This window comes from Sphaeramia orbicularis, chromosome 10, assembly GCF_902148855.1.
Source record: "Sphaeramia orbicularis chromosome 10, fSphaOr1.1, whole genome shotgun sequence".
NCBI lineage: Eukaryota > Metazoa > Chordata > Actinopteri > Kurtiformes > Apogonidae > Sphaeramia > Sphaeramia orbicularis.
This window is the reverse complement of record NC_043966.1, coordinates 13,825,769-13,849,102: the sequence shown is the minus strand read 5'-3', so window position 1 is coordinate 13,849,102 and position 23,334 is coordinate 13,825,769. Positions and strand designations below refer to the sequence as shown.

Below are 23,334 nucleotides of genomic sequence, written 5' to 3'. Positions count from 1 at the left end.
TATGTGTGTGTAAACAGCTCTTCTGTTAAATACTGAAATCTGGAGTTGTTTTGAAAGTACCTCAAAGTGACGAAGATTTTGTTTCAGTGTGATGATGTGAGTGAGTAAATGAACAACAAAGAATATTAATAAATTATATCAGGTAGAAATATGAAAGTCATGGCCAAATCTTACACATCCTCTAAAACCTTTACATAGTTGTCTGGAAAAATTCAGGCTCAAATTTTTCTGTCTGGTGTTATTTTGTTCACAGAAAATTATCAAAATAATGATTTTTCCCTGATGTAAACCCAGCATTGCTTTTAAACAAGGTCTTTTCAAACATATGCAGGTTTAATATGAAGACAAATGACCGCAGCACCAAAACAGATGCAGCTCAGGATGTATCAGCTGTTGGTGAGAAGGAGCCAAGAAAGGCAATCTTGCCAACTGGCAGACAAGAACTGTCTGTCTTTGGTAAGTAAGAGCATCTGGCTCAGGGTCAAGAAGAAATAAAAAACAACATCAGTGTAATTTCTTAGCCATAAGATGATTTTACTGCTAAAGCATGTTAAAGCTATTGTCTATTAGCACATGCTTTGTTTTGACAATAATCTCATTAGGTGGTATGAATGAAAGGCTGCAGGAATCGAGATCTCAGAATGTGTTGCACTGTTATTATAGAAATTCTCATATCCAAATAGCATCCTTTAGTTCTGCTCAGATCAGCTTTGCTACTATTATACAGTGTGTGGACCATGAAAACTTATGTGGCTCCATAAACAAGTGGAGGCAGAATTTGCCCCCAGACCATAGACTTAGATGTGAGTTGTAAATTTATCAGTTAGTTTATTTATTTTTCTCCCTCTTGGGGAGTATTAAAATGGATGATGGTAATAAATGGGCATATAGTGTTGGCACTAACCCAGAAAAACAAGATAGATTTACTGGTTTGGGAAGTATTTTTATGATGTGTTTTATGTATTTTGAGGTTTCAGATTATTATTATTATTATTATTATTATTATTATTATTATTATTATTATCACTGTGTGTCTTGTAGTTATTTCCTGTTAGTCTTCAGTGTATTGTATTGATGCATTATGAGTTAAATGTCTGTAATTTAATTTCATAATTTTTGTAAAGATATTTTGGAGCATTTTCTATATTTGTTTGATTGTTGGAGTGGAAGAAGGCAGGGAAGGCGAGTTAAAAAAATGAGATACAGTAAATCCAGTGATTGAATGGGGACTTGCATCTCAGACAATTTGTGCCCATGTGGTGCCTGAAGATACTACATTTTGTAGCACAGTGTTTGGAACTTAATTAGTACACACTACTTGACTACAGGCATATTTTATATACACAGGAATATTAAAGATGAATTTTGAGGGAAGTCTTACCCAAGATGGGTAGTGCCATTGCACTAAAAGTGTGTCTAAAACCATATCTTTATCAGTTAGCTTTACATTTGGGTTAAAGAAGGAATCTCTGCAGTGCCACTCTGATGGTTTCTATAACATGTATTAGTGCTGTTTGACAGTGTGTCCAGTATACTGACCAGTGTAGTGTTCAGGAATGTGGAGATGTTGAAGACTTTGTCCAGACGCAATGCTAAGTAGATGCCTCTGTTCTGTTTGCAGGTGCTAAAAAGACAAACACACATAGTTATGGCAGAAAGGCAGACAAGAGAGAAATAAATGTCAAATGAAAGAGTTTAGTTACATTACATACATTTGCTGCCCCCAAGTGAAAATGAATGGAAGTACATTGTCACAGCCACATATAGTACTATATGTATATACTAATGAAATGTACACAGTATTTGCAATGTGGAGGAGGTTTGTAGAAGAAACAATGCTCTATTTGGAAATATAATGCCTGCTATCCCAGTTACAGTGAATATGCAGCCTCTCACTGGAAGAAGATGATGAAAGCTGATGTAATCGCACAGAAAGCAGCTAAAGGAAAAGGCAGTGTGGATAGCAAAGAAACATTATGCTAATGAGCTAGCTGCTTGAGATTAATAACGACTCCCTATGTCTAATTTGCATCCCCTTCCATGGAAATTACTTGCTGGATGCCTGACCCAAAGCTTGTGCCCTCAGAAAACTTAGGCCAAATATAAAGAGCTGCTTCATCCAGTTATGCTGCTTACTATATTATAATAAATGGCTTGTGTCTCTGAAAACATCCGCTGAGTAATGTAACCAAATGTAAACATGAAATGAACAGAACAGTACATCTCAAATGTAGAGTGTGCTGCAGGGAGAGTAACAGTATAAACTCATAAAAACAAGTTTGCTTTGCCTGTATAAGCTCTCTGCTGTCAGCTCGAGTTCCGAGTCATTGTACATGTAACCAGGAATGAAGTTCTTCCACTCGGGACTGACCAGATATGGGGTGTCCACCACCTGATAAACACAGAAAGGGTTTGTGTGATCACTCACTCTACTCTGAAGACAATCAGATCAGTCAGGAAATTGAAATGATTAAGGACTCAACTTGATTCCTACTTTGTAAATTAAGTTGTTACCACCACATAGAGTCAAATGAAGCACTTTTTTTGTCTAGTCAGAGAAAACAAATTATCTGGTATGGTAGAAAAAAGAATGGGTTCCGTTTCTTGAAAAAAATATGACTTGAGCAATTATGCTACGAGGCTAACGACGTGTTATATTGCACTTCTGATATTCTGTTTTTTTTGGTTTTTTTTTTTAAATATTTCACTTTACAGAAGATATCACTCCCTTTATCACTATTCCTTAATAAAGATGAAAGGAAGCAAAAACCGACAGAGGAAAACATGCTGCAAATCTAAAATGGTTAACTCTCAACTTTTGACTGTTGTACTCACTTTTGGTATATAAACTGTAAAATATATTTAGGAACATGGATTACAAAATGCAGTCCAAGTAGCCTTTTTTTTGCATTGACACCCACACCAATGGCAGACCTCTAAGTAGATCTAACTAATCTCAAACTAAGAATAATTACTTTATTATAGAATTGTTTTGACTATTTATACAGTTCAATTAATTAGATCAATTGTAATTCCACCATTAAACGTCTTTGTAAGAGTTTCTGTGATGTCCTCTGGAGTATATGCAATGCATGGGTAAAAGTATCCATCCAGCCTATGTCAGTGTGATGATGCCCATTGACTTTAAATAAATATTATTATATATTTTAATTAGTTTAAAAACATATATACTGTTTTCATTTTATGGATGGCATAATGGCTGTATTTACATTTAATTAAATTTTTTCCATTTGTATATCCTTATACAATCTCTGAGTTGCACATTAGACATTTCTGTCTGCATGATTTACCTTAAAGAGTTCTTTTGTGTGGAAAGGTTCACAAAGTAGTTTCTCCATGTTCCCTCCAGCCAGGAAGATGACGGTCACAACTCCCATTAGCACATAGGAGAAGATGAAGCTAAACCCAACCCCACTGTGGAACAAGAATACAGACTCTCAGGTACAAGCTTCACAAAAGTCTTTAAAAACCTCAGTTTATCAATGCAAAGGTGACTCACGCCATGAGCATCGTTCCTCCTGTGTTAGATATGCAGCCTCTTGTTGTAGGTGAGGCATGTTTGTCGTATCCCAGGGTGCCGCACAGCAGGCCGAGGTAGTTGAATGCCAGGACCAGGACTATCATGCAGCATAAGGCAATACAGCCAATCCATCTGTGGAATACACCCAACAGCATGTCTTAACTTTCACTGCAGAGTGTGTGTCCTTGAGCTAAACGGGAAAAACTCTACTTCCCTGCTTCAAAAAAATCAAAACTTTTGTTAAAGAATAAAAATACATAGTGTTGAGATTATATTAGTAGTACAACATCAAAGGAGTCACAATTTAAACCAGACTTAAACTTTTTAGAATGAAAACAAGAAGTGTTCACTGTACCTGTAGAAGTCCAGCTGGTCAATTTCAGGGTAATAGTCCTCTATTTTAGCATGGGCATGGCTGATGAAGATGGTAAAGTTGGACAGGCAGCTCTGCACTGGGAATGCTTTGGAAAAACTGCTGATGTTGTGTCCAATGCCATCTACCAAACCCTTCACACCTGAAACATCATTCAAGCAACATGTGTAAGATGTCAGTAAAATCTGTGTAATAAAAGTTTCAACAGTTCAGTAGATCAGAAAATTTATAATATATTTAGTTTGGTTCATGCTTTGCCAAGTTCAATATATTCACTGAATTTTATATTTAGATCAAAAGTTATAAAGTCTGCGTAATGGTGTTTCAACTCAGAACATGGAACATGAAGGGATTAGAGTAGAATAATAGAAAGATAGAGTGGGGGTGTTGGGAAGTATTTGTGTTTGCTTTCAGAAGTATAAAATGTTTCTTACTCTCCACAACATTTCTGGTCTGTTCGGTCACCATGTGTGGCGTGTCGTTCAAAGAAGCAAAGCCCTGTGAGAAGAAAAGGAAGTGTTTCACGTTTCTTGATGCTGTTTAGTGGTCATTTTTTACTTCATCATCAGTAACATCATATCAAGAGGTTTCTGTAGATTTTGAATTTGCCTTAACATTACTGTATGTAGCATAATGAGTTATGAGACATTTTGGTACTTTTGTAAATCCTGTGAATTCAATATACATTTGATGAGGAATTTAGAAATGGCAGTAGCACATAAGGAAACAGTGTTAACAGTGTTTTGGAGTATGCATAGATACATTATATTGTCCTTACTCACCCTCTGAACAATTATGCTGAGGTCTGTTTTTACTACTTCGTTCACCTTGTCCAGTTGAGTGTTGACTTTGGGCAGCTGAAACAGAAACACACAATAGGAGATGATAAGACACTGATTTCCTGCTCAGTATTCATCATCTTGATTACCTCCGCCAAGGAACGGTGGAGTTTAGGTTTTCATCATGGTTTGTCTGTTTGTTTGTTTGTCTGTTAGCAAGCTAACCCAGAAAGTTATGGATGGATTTGGATGAAATTTTCAGGAAATGTTGATACTGGTACAAGGAACGGGGGGGGTTCTGATCTGCCTTGGTGGAGGTCTATCACAGAAAACATAAGTGGCAACAACAGTGTCACACATGTAGTTACGGATGAAAAACATTATATTGTAGGCTGTAATCATGCTATTCAAGTCAGGACTTTTTTGTGACATGGGTTATTTTTCTTCCATATGGCACAAAATACAGGAAGGAATCTGGTATTAGGCAAAAAAATAAATAAATAAATAAATGGAGGAGAGGGAATGTGACACATTTTGAACTAATGGATGAGTATATGATGAACTATAGCATGAGTATTTACCTGACTTTATAGGGCAATTACTGTTTTGTGTTATGACATGTTATATAGTGATAGTTGAAGTTAATACAGTCAGTGCAGTTCTTATTTGTTTGTACACTCTGCAATCTACACATCAGACTTGTTGTGGTCGTTTGTGTACCCGTGTGAAGTTGGCGCCAATCTGCAGCTGGGACAGCGACTGGCGGATGTTGCGGCACAGCTGTGCAGAGGTGGCATCTGATTCCTCGTCGTGACAGCCGGGGTCGTTCAGGGTGCGGTTGATACTAGTCCGTACAAGGCTCAGGTTGAAGTTTAGTTTCCCTGTCCCTTCCTGAAGGACTTCCAGAGACACACTAACATTCTCCAGTGCCTCCTTAGTTTCTCGCATGGCTGTTTGGAAAAGACCATAGATGAGAGTGGAGATACTGTGAATGAAGCGGACAAAGATGGTAACAGGAAAGACAAAAGCAGGATATTAACCCATTTAACCCTAAGCATAAACTGGTCTGCCTGGACTTTTTTTTTCTTATTTTGATGATAAAAAGGTTAGAAAATAGGCTGTGAGTGAATCCGTTTTCCCATTTTTCAGAGTACTTTTTTCCCCAGATCTTTGAAAATCTAGCAGTCATTTACAATTTAATGCATATTATAATTCGGCTAAAATGGCTTATTCTCCAGCTTCTAGTACAGGTGTGAGTGAAATTACCATAATGACCTAATGAAGCCTATAAAGCACAACATCTCAGGTTTCAGAAACCATTGGAATTTTTCCAATTGCACAAACAGTGAAAGAGTTACAGCCATCCAAACTGTATGTGTGCAGGGTGTGCCAGAGATGACACGTCAGGGTTTAAAGAGTTAAAGAACATGTTATTTGTCCTGGTTTTGGAGCCTGACATTAATTAGACTTTCATGTTATTTAAATGATTCAGTTAAAATTCTCCACAATTGTTTTGCTAAATGAGCTGGAGATTTGTAGAGGTTTAAAAAAGGCTATTGCAAATTCTAATAACTCTGGCACATCAAGTGTTGTCATCCAGTGTTTTCTTAGAGATCATTCAGCCACAGTGTCTTGGCTCAGGGCAGAAAGTTGCTGAACACTTTTGTTCTACCAGTAAAACTTGTTTTTTTTATATGCAGTATAATAGTAGCATGAAATATTAAGTATATATTTTAAGTATAACATACTGCTCAAAGTAATAACAGTTCAAAAAGAGAGTCAACATAGAGTTACAATATTAACTCATCTTATACAACACACAGATGCACACCACTTATAGAGTCACTGTAAGGACGAGACCTGAGCCGAGTTTATCATACTGAGTTTTACATTCATACACCGGCTTTGAACTAAAACTCAGTATGAATATATGACATGCAGCTGCTTAACAGTACTTATTAATAACTAATAGGAATGCAAGAAATGCTATGTAACTGAGTGTGAGTTGTCATAGGTTTCAACATACACCACAAACAACAAATAATATTGTACAATCAAAGAGTACCCTGCAGCAGACTTTTACAATTAAACAGAATAATGGATGTAAAACACTAGCATCCTTGAACACCAGTATGGAAGATGCAGGTGCGTGGTACAGGAAATGGTGAACAAACTATCACACAACTAGATCCTACTGTAGTGAAGAAGTGGAAGTGAATGTACTCCTTGCAAGTGTTAACATTTTGTATTAGCAAAAAAAAGTCCGCCTGCAGATCGTGGTCCTATACTGTCAATGAATAAAACAACTAAAATGACACAAAAAACTTCTGGTTACTCGGCTCAGGCCACATAGGAAGGCAAGAATACAACATTTACCACAAAACACAGCTGTCACTGTAATATTTGGACATTCAGTCAAAAAGACAGACATACATATAGCACTGTTCTTCACTTTGATATTTGAGTGAGTTTCTTATTTCTATCATGTTTCATTATTATCATCCCCTTATAGTATGGTATATTGTATTTGTATACCATACTATACGTATATTAATGAGTATAAACATGTAAACCCATCAATAAACAATTATTTCAAGAATGTTTTAAACCTCACTTCACACTGGGAACACATCTGAAGAGGAAGGAAGAGAGATTTCCTGGTCCAGGTTGGAGTTGTAGGTTTTGAAAAGATCAGAGGATTCCATCAACTTAAAACTGCATTTGGCCAGATCTTTATGAACAGAACATCTGTTTAATTAAGAGAGAGGACTTTCATATCTCTTATTTTAAAATTGTCTGTTTGTCCATAAAACCCATCATGGATAGAATTTGACTTTAATTTGGTAGAGCTCAAAATTTACATAAACCTTGATTAAATGCATTCAGACTAACCATTTTGCAATTTCATAATTTTAATTAAACCCACTACTATCTGAAAATTCAAAATAACTTTAGAGAAAAAAATTTATTTGTTTCAAGTTCACAGTATCTCTAAGCACTCACAAACAATTTTGATCATTCTAAAGCAAACTAGGTTTTGGGACAATAATATTATTGTTGTACTTGTTCATGGTCATGAACTTGGTCATAAAGTGCTTATTTTGGGAAAACTGATGCCATGCATTTGGAAACTTTAGATCAGTTAATTATGAGTGTTTGTTATAACTACTCGCACAAAGTTTTTGTGAAGAGCACCAGAAACCTGACTTAGCTGCACAATCAGTATCAGTGTTTTGTGGGGCGCTACCACATGTATTAGATTAAAGTTTTGTATTATGAGGTATTAAAATTTTTACTTTTATCCAAAAAGTTGGGCCTTAATTGAATTGTAATGATCTAAATATATAAATGGTGAAATTAAATGTTCTCTCTTTAAGTTAAATTTTACATAATCAAAATAGTGTTTTACTGAGCAAACAGAATCTATCTATCTATCTATCTATCTATCTATCTATCTATCTATCTATCTATCTATCTATCTATCTATCTATCTATCTATCTATCTATCTATCTATATATATATATATATATATATATGTATATATGTATATACATATTACATATTATATATTAATATATACATATTAAATGCATTACAATTACTGCACTATTATAATGTGAAATTGTGAAAAACAGCTTGAATGCATTCATACTAGAGGCATGTAAATCTCCTGATGTCAGACACCGGATTCACACAAAGACAGTTTTAAGAGCATAAACATGTACAAATATTTATATTCCGCCCACTCTGTTAAACTGAACAATAACTTAATATACCTTCACCTATCACGTATCACTTTCCATTTTATATTTTATCATAATTTTCTCTGATCACCATTGTGGGAGGCATTGATGGAAGCGCTCAGCACTATTAGGACCAAATGTTTCAAGATTGTCACAAGGGAACAAATCACAGGTGCCACAACACTGTCGAAGTTCACAACATTGGGGTCATGGGGTCATAGGTCAGTTCCAGTTACTGTTACCTTTGATGGCTCTCTCGATTCTCACTTTTCATTAGAAGAAGAACAAAACAAAGCAACAACAAACATAACTGAAGATTGGAAAAAAAAATGACGAGGGCAATGTACATTTTATTATCTCACTGAAGTTAATAAAATAACATAAGTAAAATGTAGATCCACAGATTCCATCACTGTTGCATATTAGCAGCAAAACACCTGATGTTATTGTCAGCACTGTTTAAAATCATACGACAGCTTATTTTTATGAGGGAACATCTGATAATGGATTTGTACGGTACCATATATCACCTCATTTACTTTTTTCATTTAGTAGCCTGATCGTATCGAAAGAGGAAATGAAAGGGAGAAGATGTACCTCCAGCCATATTGAGCACTCTGTCCAAGGCAGGACGGGCCTCCTTATCCAACTCATCATGTATCTTTCCACCCAGTAATGGACCTATGTCTGTGAAAAACACACAATCAGATACACAGTGTCTTTATTGAGTTTACTGAAGCACCAGTGCACCTTCCTGTCTCACTCGGGTTTGCCTTCTATGTTGCTCTGGCACAGAGAAGAATTATTTTTGTGATACAGGATATGTACTGCTTTTGCAGTACTCAAACTTTCAGGAAAGACTGCCTGCAGTAGTTAAACATGAAGAAAGAAGAATGAATACACGCGGGATCTTCTAACAGTCAACGCTCTAGCTATGTAGACCTAGTTGTGTCATAAATCTGTTGAGAAAACAAGTCAAGGATGGTAGAGAGTGAATTCACATAATAAGCATGATATAAGATATAAGAAGTGCAAAAACTTAGTGAATCGTTCTATGTCCACTTAATTTAGTATCAGAGGTGCAAAGGAGGTCTACTTACTATCTAGGTCATAGATGACTTTCTTCTTGGCTGTAGTATACTGGGATATGAGGTAATCAATTTGCTGCAAACAGGAAACAGGTTTAGTTTTTCCAAATGTAATCACAGTCGGTTTAAGCCAGGGGTGTCAAACTCATTTTAGTTCCAGGGCCACATTAAGCCAAATTTGATCTAAAGTGGGCCAGACCAGTGAAATAATAACATAATAATATATAAATAATGTCAACTCCAAACTTTCCTCTATATTTTAGAACAAAAAAAGTAAAATTATGGAATGACAGTGTTTACATCTACCAACTATCCTTTGAAACAATGTGAATAACATGAACAAACTGAAATTTCTTAAGAGAAGTAAGTGCAATTTTAACAATATTATGTCTCATTTTATCATTTACACATGTAAATTATAACTTACAGATCACAGTGGATCAACAAATACACAAAAGATTTAATAACAGGCAGAATATTGGTAAACTTGCACTTAAGACATTTCAGAATGTTCATTTTTGTTCAGGTTATTAGCATTTTTTGTGAAATCATAGTTTTATTTTAGTGTAAATACAATAAAATGACACGAAAATGTTTACATTTACAAAGAGAAAAATTTGGAGTTGTGAGTATTTATAGGTTATTATGATAGTATTTTACTGATCCGACCCCCTTGAGATGAAATTGGTCTGTATGTGGAACCTGAAATAAAATGATCAATATCTTCTGTGTAGTTTTTGCATTTCACAAATTCACCCCAGGGGCCAGATTGGACCCTTTGGCAGGCCAGATTTGGCCTCCTGGCCCTATGTTTGAGACCTCTGGTTTAAGCACATATTTCATCATAGACAACAAGGGTTCTGAAGTAGAGTACAGTCACAGTTATTTGCCAAGAAACAGAAAAATTTGATTACAAAATGCAAACATCAATGAATTACATTGAATATTTAACACCCAAAAATGTAGTAGCATTAACCACTTAATAAGTGGGAGTAAAAGCATATGCTACCCAAGTAGAAGGAGATAATTTGTAACTGCAGCTAAAAAACAATAGTTCTCCCACTCCCACCTATGTATCAGATCAACTTCTGAATGGGAAGAAGCTTATCTGATTAAATCGATGATTGTCTAATTTTATTGTCTTAACTTTAACACATTAGTCATGGTTTTACTGCTAAAAATAGTGATAGCATCACACACAGAAAAGTCAAGACAACATGCATAGTTGGTAACAATCTTAGTTTGTATTTTGCACTGTCCCGTGTAATGTGGAGTCAATGGAACAACTATAATATAGGTTTGTGCTGTACCATTGGGGTGTCATTGGCGAAGGTGTGCAGGTCCCTCATGTTGCTGTTGACCAATCTCCGTATGTTCTTCACTTGAGAACTCAGGTTCTGGTTGGCAGCATATGCACACAGAACACCAATCCTGCACATAAATGAAAAGCACAAACACTGTGATCTTTCTGTTGTTAGACATATTTTGTATATCACTTATTCTGTGACCCTGTCCCTCCTACATCAGTCAGTACTGTAGCTCAGGGGTGTGTTTCATAGAGCAGGGTGATAACATGTGACCAGCAGTAGGGGTCACTATGCACCATCACATTCCTATCAAAAGCATTTGAGTGCACCTGTAGATTGATGCTCTCACAAGTGTTTATAACAGTGCACAATTATGGTGTTTTTGTGGTATATGTCATGATAAAAAAAAAAAAACACAGTACGTTGTGTAGCTTTTAGATGTTAAATCATGAAATAGGAATTATATTTCTGAGTCCGTGGGAAAATGAAGCCATAACTTGAAATGCTGGTGTATCTGCAATAAGCTCTGAGGCCCGATCTGTCTAATTTGAGGTCTCATGTTGTAAACATATTCAAATTAAATGCGAAAACACAGAACTGTATAAAACAGACCATTAAAGCCAGTCTCTTGCATACTTCAAACAGACCTGAGTAGCTTGGTATGAGCCTTAATTAGCCTGAGAAACATCAAGGGAAAGACAGCCCATAATATTAAGCAGTTTCCATGACTCACCCTCATCCCAGCTGAATTTACATCTCAGCACCTCACAGTGAGCTCTTTGTGAATCTGTGTGTGCGTACGTTGCTGCGTCTATGGGTCTGCATGTATTGTTTGATGTCGTTCAGAACAGATGGTCAACTAAAACAACTCTGATGTCTGCATTGTGAAGTCCTAAAAACTCCTGACAGACTGTACACTTGTATAACGGTAAATCCCATTTGTGGAAACGCTTCAGAGGAATAAGCATGTTTATGAATGAACGGTAGAAGATGACTTGTAGAAAGGAATAACAAAAAGACTGACTCAGAAGCCACTGGGAAGGTTTAGATCAATCGAGATGAATCAAGGGAATGTGACTCATTGCATAATAAGGTGGAAGTCTCTATGAGGACCATGTGAACTCATGTTGTCAGTTGATTAAACCCTGCATCGTGGTGCGTACAACAAAGGATAAACAACTGTGTTTACATTACTGCTACTATTCCACTGTTTTTATGAATTGACAATATAAAGTATGTTCTATGTCATGTAAAAAGCATATTCTGCTCCTTTTTATTCCTTTTAGACAAAGATTTCTTGTCTGTTTACTATCAGATCTGTACCCAAACCAACTCCAATTTATTGCCCAGAGTAGAGATGCATGGCCAAAGAAAAGTCCACACTTTTGGATATTATAGAAGACTTGGCTGTAAGCATTTTTTTGAGTATGACCTAATACCTTAATACTAACCATTTTAAGAGTACAGTCGAAGGAACGAAGAACTGAACCTAGATTATGCAAAGAAGTAAAACGGCACGACTGACTCAGGCTGTTATTACTGGAGCGTTCATCTTCATTAGCCATGTAAAACAGCCTAGTAAGAATATTTTCTATACTTAAATGTAATCATTTAGTCATTTACCACATTTACATATACACTGATATTCTACTATTTTTCTTAAAGGGGTCATATTTTGCTAAACCCAATTTTATTAGTCCTTGGTACCTTAATTGTGTATTTGGGGACCCTAACAGTTCATAAAGTTTGAATTTGAACCTTCCAGGGGCTGCAAAGCTATCTTTATATTCATTCCGGCAAATATAATTTGAATTTCTACAACCTGTTTCAATTCCCTCTTAGTTTGTTATGTTAGTTGCATCACGACATTTGCACAGATAAGGTTAAGACTTCAGATGAACATTTCTCAGAGTACACCATCTTCATTAGCCATGTAAACAGCTTAGTAAGAATATTTTCTATACTTAAATGTAATCATTTAGTCATTTACCACATTTACATATACACTAAAATTCCACTATTTTTCTTAATATAACATTATTCTGAGTTTAGCTGTATATTATGTTTGGATTTTTAACATTATTTCAGAGGATGCATGTGCAGTTGCATGTAAACAAGCACTTATATTTTCATTGGCAAACTTCAACAATGGATTAAGGGCAAAAACTCCAAAATGTTGAGCATGAAAGTGAATTATTTGATTTGCAACAGGCCAGCAAAACATACAAAATCAATGCCATGATGCCGGTAGAATCAATGTGTTGGAGGCCAAAGTGCTACCCCTGAAACTGCTTTTAATCCATGTGGCATTGAGCTGAGCCACATTTAGAGAAATTGTGATGATGTTTGCCACAAATAGTGAGAGTACCAATAGAGTCACCGCTGTTATCGTAAGTGGAGACTTAACGAGAAACTAGGCCAAACAAGTAGGCTGGCTGAAGTGGAGCCATCCAGGACCAGGGGAAGATCCAACATGGCCACTTCCACAACAAAAGGCTTTTGTCAAACACTCTGTCCTCTCTTGTCTCTCTCACTCACATGCACACACATTATCCCTTTTCTATTACGTACAAATCACAATCACACACCTCTTGATCTATTTTCATCTGGTTCTATTATTTCTATAGCTATCTCAGTGCTCGTCTCTCATCTGTTTTTGAATAATAGGCTTATCTTCCTCTCCCACGTCATTCATTTCCATCCAAAATTTCTTATATTGCACCTCTGTTTCACAATATCTCCAACTTTCTACAGTCGATCTAACTTCAGTCTCATTTTCTTCAAACACACATTTTCTTTTCTCTGTCTGTGTCCTTTTTTGTTCTTGCTTCCCTCAGTCTTGTCTGTTCTCTATTTTCTCTGTCTCTCTCCATCCTCCTCCCTCTCTTCTTCTTTGTTTCTTGCTCACTCCCTCTCATTGCCGATGTCCAGCAAGGTCAGTGGAATCTGTAGCCAGACAAAGACTCTTTGAGGAAATGCCAAGCGCTTTCCACCAAGTTGTGTAGTACATGACTGTTCACCTTACTTCAGCAGACTCAAAGTTTTATCAGATTGATTTATTTTTCCTTAGATGCAGTTTGTTGTGAAGATAAAAGACGGAAAAATAAAAAAAGACTCTCTCGTATTGTTTGATCATACTGTATTCCTACACAAACACATCACATCATGCGAGAGTTTCCTTACAGAAAATAATGAACATTGCAGACACTGTCACAAAGCATCTGTCAACGGAACAGGAAACATATGAACCCTTTGTTAATCAAGAAGCAGCCTTCACAGTCAAAGGTGTCACCTTCATTTCACCTTTAATTTAATGGTTTAGTTATAGCTTATGTGATGGGGAAATATTTCAGTCAACACAGCTGAGTAGCTTTTTATAAGCAGTATCATAAAACTCACTGAAGCATTGTTTTTTTTTTGCCACAGCAGCAGGGAAGAATAGAGAGGATTATGAAAAGTTTAGACATAAATATACAAGATATAATTGAAAAATGTCTATTTTAATAGATGTTTATATATTCACTGACACAAATATATAGCCATCTATTAAAATATGAGTCAAATTCTTTATACAAGTATTTAATCGTAGCTTACAGCACAGTCTCTCCATTAAATTATCCATTGGCTTGAAAAATACCATGCCACTTATCAAATCAATGGCTCTGTAAAATGACCAAATGGTCTGTTGTGCTGCATTGACACATTTCTGTCAACACACTGACCCTCTACCTCCTGTGGCTAATGGCTGTTTGTTGATGGTGTGCCTCTTAGTGTCCACAGGGGACAATTCAAGCACAGCAGGATGAAGATTTACTTCCATCAACTTTGAGAAAGGACCATAATTCCTGTTTGAATGAAGCCAAATGACACATGAAACCCTCCCTAAGGGTGAGTGCCCCACAACAGCAGATGAAGAAGAGCACCAAACTAGTGCAGTGCCCTAGAATCTAGGCCATTTCTGGGGGCTGGGTTGTGAGCGTTACATGGTCTGGTGGCTCCATAGCTTTTACAAACTCCAACAATGGCCTGCATTCAGCGTGATTATAGTTGCAAGGCTGGGACAGTTGCCTTTCAGCCCCTCCCTGCTTTCACACTGCTGAAACTGGACCTCTATTATGCCATCTCATAATAAGAAAATGATAACTGTGGCCATTGTAATCATTTTAAGTGACGTTAACACTGGAGAAGTTTTAGATTTTTTAAAAACATATTGTTAGATGTACGAGTTTTCTTTATTATAAAACATTTTTAGAGCTGCAGCTTGGACATTGGAGGTTAACAGTAGAAAACTATGTGTTAATATTCACAGTGACCACAGGTATTTCCAAAACATGAGATTTCCTTCTCTTAGATGTGGTATTTTTTCTCACGTTCATGAGAGCGTGACCGAAGTGACCTGTATTCAGACGCTCATGAGAATAGATAGATAACATCGCAGTTTGTTTTGTGTGTATGTAAAACAACAGAGCATTAGCTGGCTGTAGCAACAGCTATGAATGCATAAAAAGTGTAAGTTACAGCCACTGAATCCTGATAAGGCAGAACAATATGACCAGAATCTCATTTCTTAGCCTAACTCATTCCATATCCAGATAAGTACGTATATCATCATAAAGCATATTTTTTGTGTATTCAAGAAATTTTTTTACAAAGTAACTCTAATTTTATTTATTGTGCAAAACTTGCTAGAAAATATGAAACCTATATCTATAACAAAAAAAGCACTCGGAGAGCGTAGACCTCCGCCAAGACAGATCTGCGCCCCCTTTCTTTCTTGTGCCAGTATCAACATTTCCTGAAAATTTCATGCAGATCTGCCCATAACTTTTTGAGTTATCTTTCTAACAAACAAACACGCAAACACACAAAGCAAAGTGATCACAATATGTCGTGGCAGAGGTAAAAATGTAACAAGGAAAGAGAAAATACTTTTTTACTGCTATAACTATAGGTCTAAAATGCAAATATGAAAAAAATATATATGTCAAAAGCAAACATCCCATGAGAATTGCTATAACTGTTGCAGTGGGAAAAAAATTAATGCAGGTCTAAAACAAGTCGATGTAAGAGACGTGATCCCTATTTCAGGTACAAGCTCCTTGTTATTTCTGGGCTCATTAAAGTCCCTCTCCTGTTAAAAGTTACCGTTCTGTGTCACGTTTACTTTCCTCTGTTTGTTTGTGTTACCTTCATGCAAATTTCCTGCCCGTTTAATTTTCCATATCCATTATTCTTCTCAGTTTAACCTTTCTGTTCCATATACAGCAGATGGTTTTTAGCTCATTATTATTCCATGTTTTCATTTTTTTTATTCATTAATATACATTGCCATTTACTGCTGAATTAAATTAAATCCCTCTTAAATACAATTTGGCAACAATTTAGTTCACATAAGCCTTTGGTTAGTCTCTTTCCATTCTATTAAACAGATATTTTTGCCCACAAGAAACCCTCATTCTTTTTCTTTATTCACGATTTCATTTGTCTCAGAGCTTGCTGGGTCAATCTACATCCAGCATCCCAGAGAAGCATTGTGTCCTAAAAAAAGAATTTAACCAGACAATGAATACTTAAGCTTTCTGACTCAAGGGCCTTGGCTCAGGGCATGACAAGCCAGTAAAGAGTTCTGTTTTGCCCTCTTTACCTCTTTAGGGCGCTGTGCGAGTAGCTGTCGGTTCTATCCAAGGACTGGCTGCATTACTTTGATGGGAGACAACAGACTATTAATTCCAGAGTAAACAGTCCAAGGAAGGATATGAATATTAAACTCTGAGCCAACAGCCTGTAGCATTCATGGTTGAGCAAACAGCCACAAAAGGTCATAGAGGTACAGTAGTATTTTAAAAACTCCACAAGAGCCAAAAAACAAGAGCCTGTGACACAGAAACAGGGACTTTTTGCATTTGGAAATAAACGGGCTGCAGCTGATCCAGTAACATCACCTGTTTTTTGGCTCAGTAAACCATCCCTGGGTAGATTAAGGTTATACTAATAATTAACCTCTCAAGTAAATATTAACGGAGTGATTCAAGAATAAATGTCAGCTGTCCAAAACAAAACAAAGTATTTCAAGATATAAATCATAAATTCAAGAGGCAATAAATTGGCTTTTTAGACTGAAATTTCATAATCACACCGTGGCTTGAACTCTATTAAACTGTGACCACCCACTGTCTGCTTTGAATCTGCAATTATTCAATTATATCGTCCCAAACTCTAAAAAAAAGATAATCACTGCCACAGTCTGGGGCATACAGACCAGGATTTGCAGGTTGTCATTGCTTTGATCTTTTATTTTATTTGTGCTGAGGTGTTCATGATGCTAACTTGGCGCTTCAGAAGCATGGAGATTTTTCTTTTGGGAGTTCAGCCCATGGGAAAAAAAGTCTTCCACAGTGATTCTGTTTTATTATTGATTATTAATGTATTAAGAGAAGTCATGTTAACACTGTTCTGTAAGCACAATGCTTCCATAATAACAAAAGTAACAAAACTATAACAAATTTAGGTCACTTGTAAAGAAAAAATTCAGTTAAAAGTGACAGTCACCTACAGGTTTTTTTTTCTTTTTTGAGAGAATAGATATCACTAAAAAATGTTTGTCAGTTCTACATCAGAAAATTGCTGTTATATTACAATAAATTAACTTTTCAGATTCCATTTAGTATAAGATTTATGAATTACTCATTGACCAGGATTGTGATCAAAGTGATCACAATTGCAATTATTGTACACATCTACAGTCGCGGAAAAATTATCAGGCCATCAAAAGTCATCAAAAACAATGCTCATGCAATCAAGTACTAACTCCTGTGTGTATCATGTGACTAAAACAGACAGAAAAGAAACCGTGGAATGCCTAAAAGCACTGTTTTTGGCAGTACAATGCCATAGCTATTGATGTAAGAATTGAATTGATTTTGGTTATTATCAAGAAAACCATGGAAAATGGCTAGAAATCAGCTCTGAAATTAAACTCTTATGAGCTATTTTTGTACCAGGCATTAAAATGAACAAGAAATTGAAGAAAACAAGGGGTGGTCGAATATTTTTTTTTCACGACTGTACATAAACTTATATATGTGTATGTATATAAGAAATAACACTATCATATGCAGGGGTTGGACAAAATAATGGAAACACCTTAAACAACAAAATATAATTTAATATGGTGTAGGTCCGCCTTTTGCGGCAATTACAGCCTCAATTCTCCGAGGTATTGATTCATACAACTTGTGAATTGTTTCCAAAGGAATTTTAAGCCATTCTTCAGTTAGAATACCCTCCAACTCTTTTAGAGACGATGGCGGTGGAAATCGACGTCTTACTTGAATCTCTAAAACTGACCATAAATGCTCAATAACGTTGAGGTCTGGGGACTGTGCCGGCCATATGAGATGCTCAACTTCATTAGAATGTTCCTCATGCCATTCTTTAACAATTCTAGCTGTATGGATTGGGGCATTATCATCTTGAGGTGAAGGTGTTTCCATTATTTTGTCCAACCCCTGTATCATCTAAACATTATCCAACCAGCACTTCTGTCATTTTCATCATTGTTTTCCAATTCATCCTATCAAAGTATGTAAGATTTAGCATGTGTTATCCCTTAAGCACATAAATTCCAAAAATCATAGACCGGTTTAATAAATCCAGAGTTTTGATTCAGGTTCTGTGCATAAATGGGAGGGCTGTTCTCGGGTATTGTCAGTATGTTTGTAGGAAACAGGCTGCGTGAATCAATGTCCTGCACTCTGCTCTGCCATGGATAGGAGTCCATGAGTATGTCCTTTAACAGGCTTTTCTGTTTTACCCATTTGACTTGAAGTCAAAAGACCCCAAGAGGAAGAAAAATGGATTTTAGATATAAACCAGAAATATGAGTAATTAAACTATTTGTAGAAGTGAGGATGCTCTGGGAGATGCAATGAATTATGATGCACTGCAGGTTGTGACAACAGTCCTTTTCAGTTAATTAGTTTGGCTTTGGTTTGTCACTATTTGGTGTTTTGTATTGGACAGGGGATACACATAATTGTCTGTGTTTTTGCTGAATTCTCAGTGATGGATCAGATTGAATCATAATGAAGAATGTGTTGACAAACTTCTATAACTAAAAGGCTGATGGTGTTTGTAGAAGATTTAAGTTTTAATTGGCTTCAGGGTTATAATTTTGACATATTTTTCCTGTTTTGAGAGTAGTGTTTTCAAAGTTTTGAGGCTTTTTTTTCCCCCCCTAAATGACTATGCAGCAATACTATTTTTTAAAGCCTTTTTTTAAAACCATGAAACAGGGAAAATCCAGCTTTTCCGACCTGAAAATGAGACTCTCGTGAATCATCCAAATCCTTTTTTTTTTTTTTTTTTTTTTGGAAGGAGGCACGAAAAAAAAAAAAAAAACAGTTCTCTTTACGCACAAAACATGTACTAAAACCGAACCAAAACCGTGTCCCAAAAACCTGTACCGTTGCACCCCTGGTAGGTGCGCCATATATTTTCCTGCTTTTTTTGTCCTTTGCCAGTCACACCTATGTAACATACCTGGGTAAACCTTTTAATGCTCTCATATTTATTTTGCTATTTTAAAATGCTCGTATGTTTGTGATGGATATTCCTTGTTTTGTGCTTGATGCAGTTGGCTCTGTTGTCGCTTCCCTTAAGAAAGCTCACAGTTTCATCTTACAGGTTGCTTGCCTCTAACTGCTCTGTAACTTCACTATAACTGAAAATAATTTCCCTTTGTAGACCTCCCAGTTGACATTTAGTCATTGTGGTTTCTTTTCTGACTGAGTGAAGTTAATACTCACCACACTATTAATGAATTCCCTAAAAATAGTGCTGCAAGTGATGACTCCCTGGGGACGCTTTTAACTAAGCAATGTGTTGCCGAGGAGGAGACATAGGATGTGTGACTGTTTGTGTGTCTTTTCAGTCACTGTGTGCTCATATGTTTGTGTGTGTCTGTGTCAGCAGTAAGTAGGTGACGGCAAGATGTCTCATTTTGAGAAAAGACAGAGGTTTGCTTGAAAATGCAGACACCAATCTAAATCTCTAGAGCTGAACCCAGTTGAAAACAGGTCAATGGTATGGAGACAAAGGAGAACATAAAAGACAATACTGCACATATATTGGTGCATCCTTACTAAATGGTCTTTTAAGTTTTCCCAGAGCTCTACTAGTTTGTACATGTCTGGATTTAGCATCTTTAGGTTTTGTCTGGTGGAGCACATGTTGGCCTTTTGGGATACTACTATAGAGTATATGTTCACTGTGAAGCATGGCACAAAATGGAGCAGTGAGAGAGCTTGACAAGCTGCTGTAAGAGGTTGTCAGTCACAGTTAAAGCAGGTATTTTACTGTGGTGGAAAAAAAGTTTGTGGACACCCCATCCCATACATTTGTGATATATTGCATTAGGCCTGCACGATATAGGAAAAATCTGACATTGCGATTTTTTTTTTTAACCCTGCGATATGTATTGCAATATGAAAAAATACTCAGGAGGATATAATAGCTGTGTGGTGCAATGGTCAAACAAATTAGTTGTGTTACCTGTCATTGTGGCGACACACGTTTCAGTAGCATCCTTCTTGTTGCCGAAATAATTCCAGATAACCGACATTGCTTTTCTTTTTGGCACCAAGTCTTCGTTTACAGTGATTTTCTCTTGTTCGTTGCTCATTTGTAGCTTACCGGCTGATAGGCCGTAAGCTATTGTCATCATGTGGCATCTGTCGTTGTCGTCTGTCGTTGTCGTCTGTCGTTGTCGTCTGTCGTTGTCGTCTGTCGTTGTCGTCTGTCGTCGGTTACAAAACTTTCAATCGTCTTCTTCTCCGAAACAATTCTGATTGACTTCAAACTTGGTATACAGCTTCTTTATGAAGATGTCAACACAAGGTATTGAAATTATTTTGATCCAGATCTGATTCTGGATCTGGTGCAACTTTGAAAAATTTCCTCATTGTAAGAGATAAGAAGTGGATTGATCCAATAAATCAGTCAGTATCAATGATATCAAGTTGGAATTTGTATTTTTTATAGATCTCATTGGAATATGACCAAAACATGGGCTATATCTGTAATATAATACACACACATAACTGGGTGATAAGAAATGGCATCTGGATACATTTCCCAAAGCTTTTAATTTGGCTGGTAAGCTACAGGGCCTATTTTTCAATATTGTTACCAGCGACTCACTCCAAACTAATTAAGAACAATTGTGATTGGTGGATCGCTGCGTGCATTGTGTGTCAGGTACCCTTTAAATTAGTTGAGAGTTCATTTGCTTCCTACATTGCAGGACCTGTGACGTGACTATTGTGCACACATACATCGCGATGATGATGCTCAAACAATATATTGTGCAGCTCTGTATTGCTTTAAGAATCCCTCTTAAGTCACTGAACTCTGCCAAACACACATGGTCCCTTCTGCACATGCTCTGTTCTGTCTAAACTGGATATTTCAGCAAAATAATGAAACACATCCAGAGCATGACATGTTGAAACTGTCAAGAGTTTGGTTTTGTAGTTTTTTGTTCTTAACAATGAAAAAAATCATTATTATTTTGGCAGCCACACCTTTTGAAATGCAAATAAAGATGTTTTCCGCAAATACGTCATGATAATGTTTTAGATAAAATAAGGGTGTCCAAAAACTTTTTTCCACTGCTGTAGTTATATGGTATGCACTTTAGACTAGTTCTCAGCTTTACAAAATCCTAAAATCTGAACATGACAGAGAATTAAAGTGAACAATGTTCAGTTCACTGTCTCTCACTTTATCGTTAATGAGACCCCATATGATTAGCATGAATTACAAAGCTTGTAATGCTTGGGACCTTTAGTGTTAATAGTGTTAGACACCAAGCGACTGAAATAGGATGTTGAAATGCATGCTGGGTAACAGCAAGAAGCAGGAGTCTTCCACTTGGCCGGAACAAAAGGAAGGATCTTCTATCTGTCATATTATCATTATTAATCCATGCAGGGGTTTTGTGGAATCAAAGCTGATTAGGAGAGACTGAAATAGCCCCCGCTGTTCTTTTAATGATATGTTGTGGCACAATGGCTGCCAGGCTTAATGCAACACGCAACTGTCTTATACACTGCAAGTATTTACGCATGAGTTAAAGCATGATGCGTTGACAAACAAACTTCAGATTTAACTCTTCAGTATCAGGATGCAGTTATGCTTCAAATTACATTTCAACTATGAACATCAGGAATAATAAGGAACAAATATTGGCCTGTGATCACTTTCTGTGTTCAGTTAAAAGTTGATGAAGGGGTCAACCAAGGATTTGAGTTGTTAAGTCTACAAATTTTGACAAACTGCTTCATTAGCCAACAAATGTCTGCACCACTAGACTGTCTTAAAAGCTAAATCACATTTTATTACATACAAGCGGATGCGCTGTATACTCAAACACTATGTAAACATTATGAAACTTTATTTAGATCCATTAGAGAACTGCAACAGACATGCATTCATTATCACTGCTTCATTACTGACAGCGTTATAACAACCCACGTCACACTAACCTTCTCTTTATTTGGCTCTGGGTGGAATGAGATTTAATCTTGATGGCTAATGCACTTCACTTTGATTTTCCACCGTTAACAAGCATATTAGCAGATGTGTATAGCATATTGTAAGTCTTATGCTTGTTTCACAAACCGTTTCTGAGCTGCATCCAGAGTCAAAGCTCTGAAAGAAATCAGAAGTATTTTCATGTCTGGCTAATTTTTAAATGGACAAGTAATGCAGGCCTTTTAATTAGGTAATGCTTATTTAGATTCCAACAATTATTCACAGATGAATAATAATTGAACCTGATGAAGATGTTAATAAGACAGATGCACTGATTAACGGTTGCTTTAATGTGTGTGTCATAAAATGATTAGTAAATATGCTGATTGTTTCTGTAAAAATTTCACACCACATTTATTCCAATGAGGCTGATCTAAATTCTCTGACTCAGACACAGAGCTTTACAACACAGACAGTGACAGAGGAATAGCTTCACATATGGTGTGTAAGATGGGTAGATATGATCAGCAACTGTCAGTCTGTGTCCAGAGCAGTTAAACAGCACTGTCTGCATTTTTACCATGTTATTGACTGAAAATAGAAATTACTCTGTTCCACAGACAATACTCAAACCCAGTGAGCCACCAGGCCATGTTACTCAGTGGGATTTAACCTTTACTCATTTGGGAGGACAATATAACATTCTTATGTATATCATGACTGTGTGTAGAGATGTCCCCAATCTCAAGAATATATCTGATCTGTTATATCTCTGCTGATTAGACAAATATTTCATGTGAAGTGAACATATAAAGAAGGAAACTAGTGTTGCAACCATATATTGTATATAATTAATGATCAGAAGAACCATGACGTCCATCGGTTTCTGTACTTCCATTTTTAAGCCAGTAGTTATTGTTTTAGTCATTGCCAAGATGGCTTTTTTGGAGTCAGAAGGGGCCATATT

The 23,334-nt window shown here is 36.4% G+C and overlaps 1 protein-coding gene across 13 annotated transcripts in view; it reads right to left on the bottom strand.

The window, feature by feature from the left end:
* Nucleotides 1-23,334, bottom strand: part of prom1a (prominin 1a) — a 98,597-nt gene that overhangs the window by 22,647 nt on the left and 52,616 nt on the right. For 9 of the 13 annotated variants that reach the window (XR_003936411.1, XR_003936413.1, XR_003936409.1 and 6 more), the window contains 12 exons: nt 10,836-10,956; nt 9,538-9,601; nt 9,035-9,124; nt 8,680-8,703; nt 5,414-5,643; nt 4,697-4,771; nt 4,349-4,412; nt 3,897-4,056; nt 3,521-3,673; nt 3,312-3,435; nt 2,289-2,392; nt 1,540-1,624 (listed from right to left, as the gene is read on the bottom strand). Coding sequence is in view for 4 of the 13 variants with exons in the window: in XM_030145296.1 (XP_030001156.1) it covers nt 1,540-1,624; nt 2,289-2,392; nt 3,312-3,435; nt 3,521-3,673; nt 3,897-4,056; nt 4,349-4,412; nt 4,697-4,771; nt 5,414-5,643; nt 8,680-8,703; nt 9,035-9,124; nt 9,538-9,601; nt 10,836-10,956 (1,294 nt within the window). In the remaining 9 variants the exon portion in view is untranslated. The remainder of the gene's footprint in view (nt 1-1,539; nt 1,625-2,288; nt 2,393-3,311; nt 3,436-3,520; nt 3,674-3,896; nt 4,057-4,348; nt 4,413-4,696; nt 4,772-5,413; nt 5,644-8,679; nt 8,704-9,034; nt 9,125-9,537; nt 9,602-10,835; nt 10,957-23,334) is intronic. The other 4 variants (XR_003936412.1, XR_003936414.1, XR_003936415.1 and 1 more) reach the window with 1 other exon arrangement.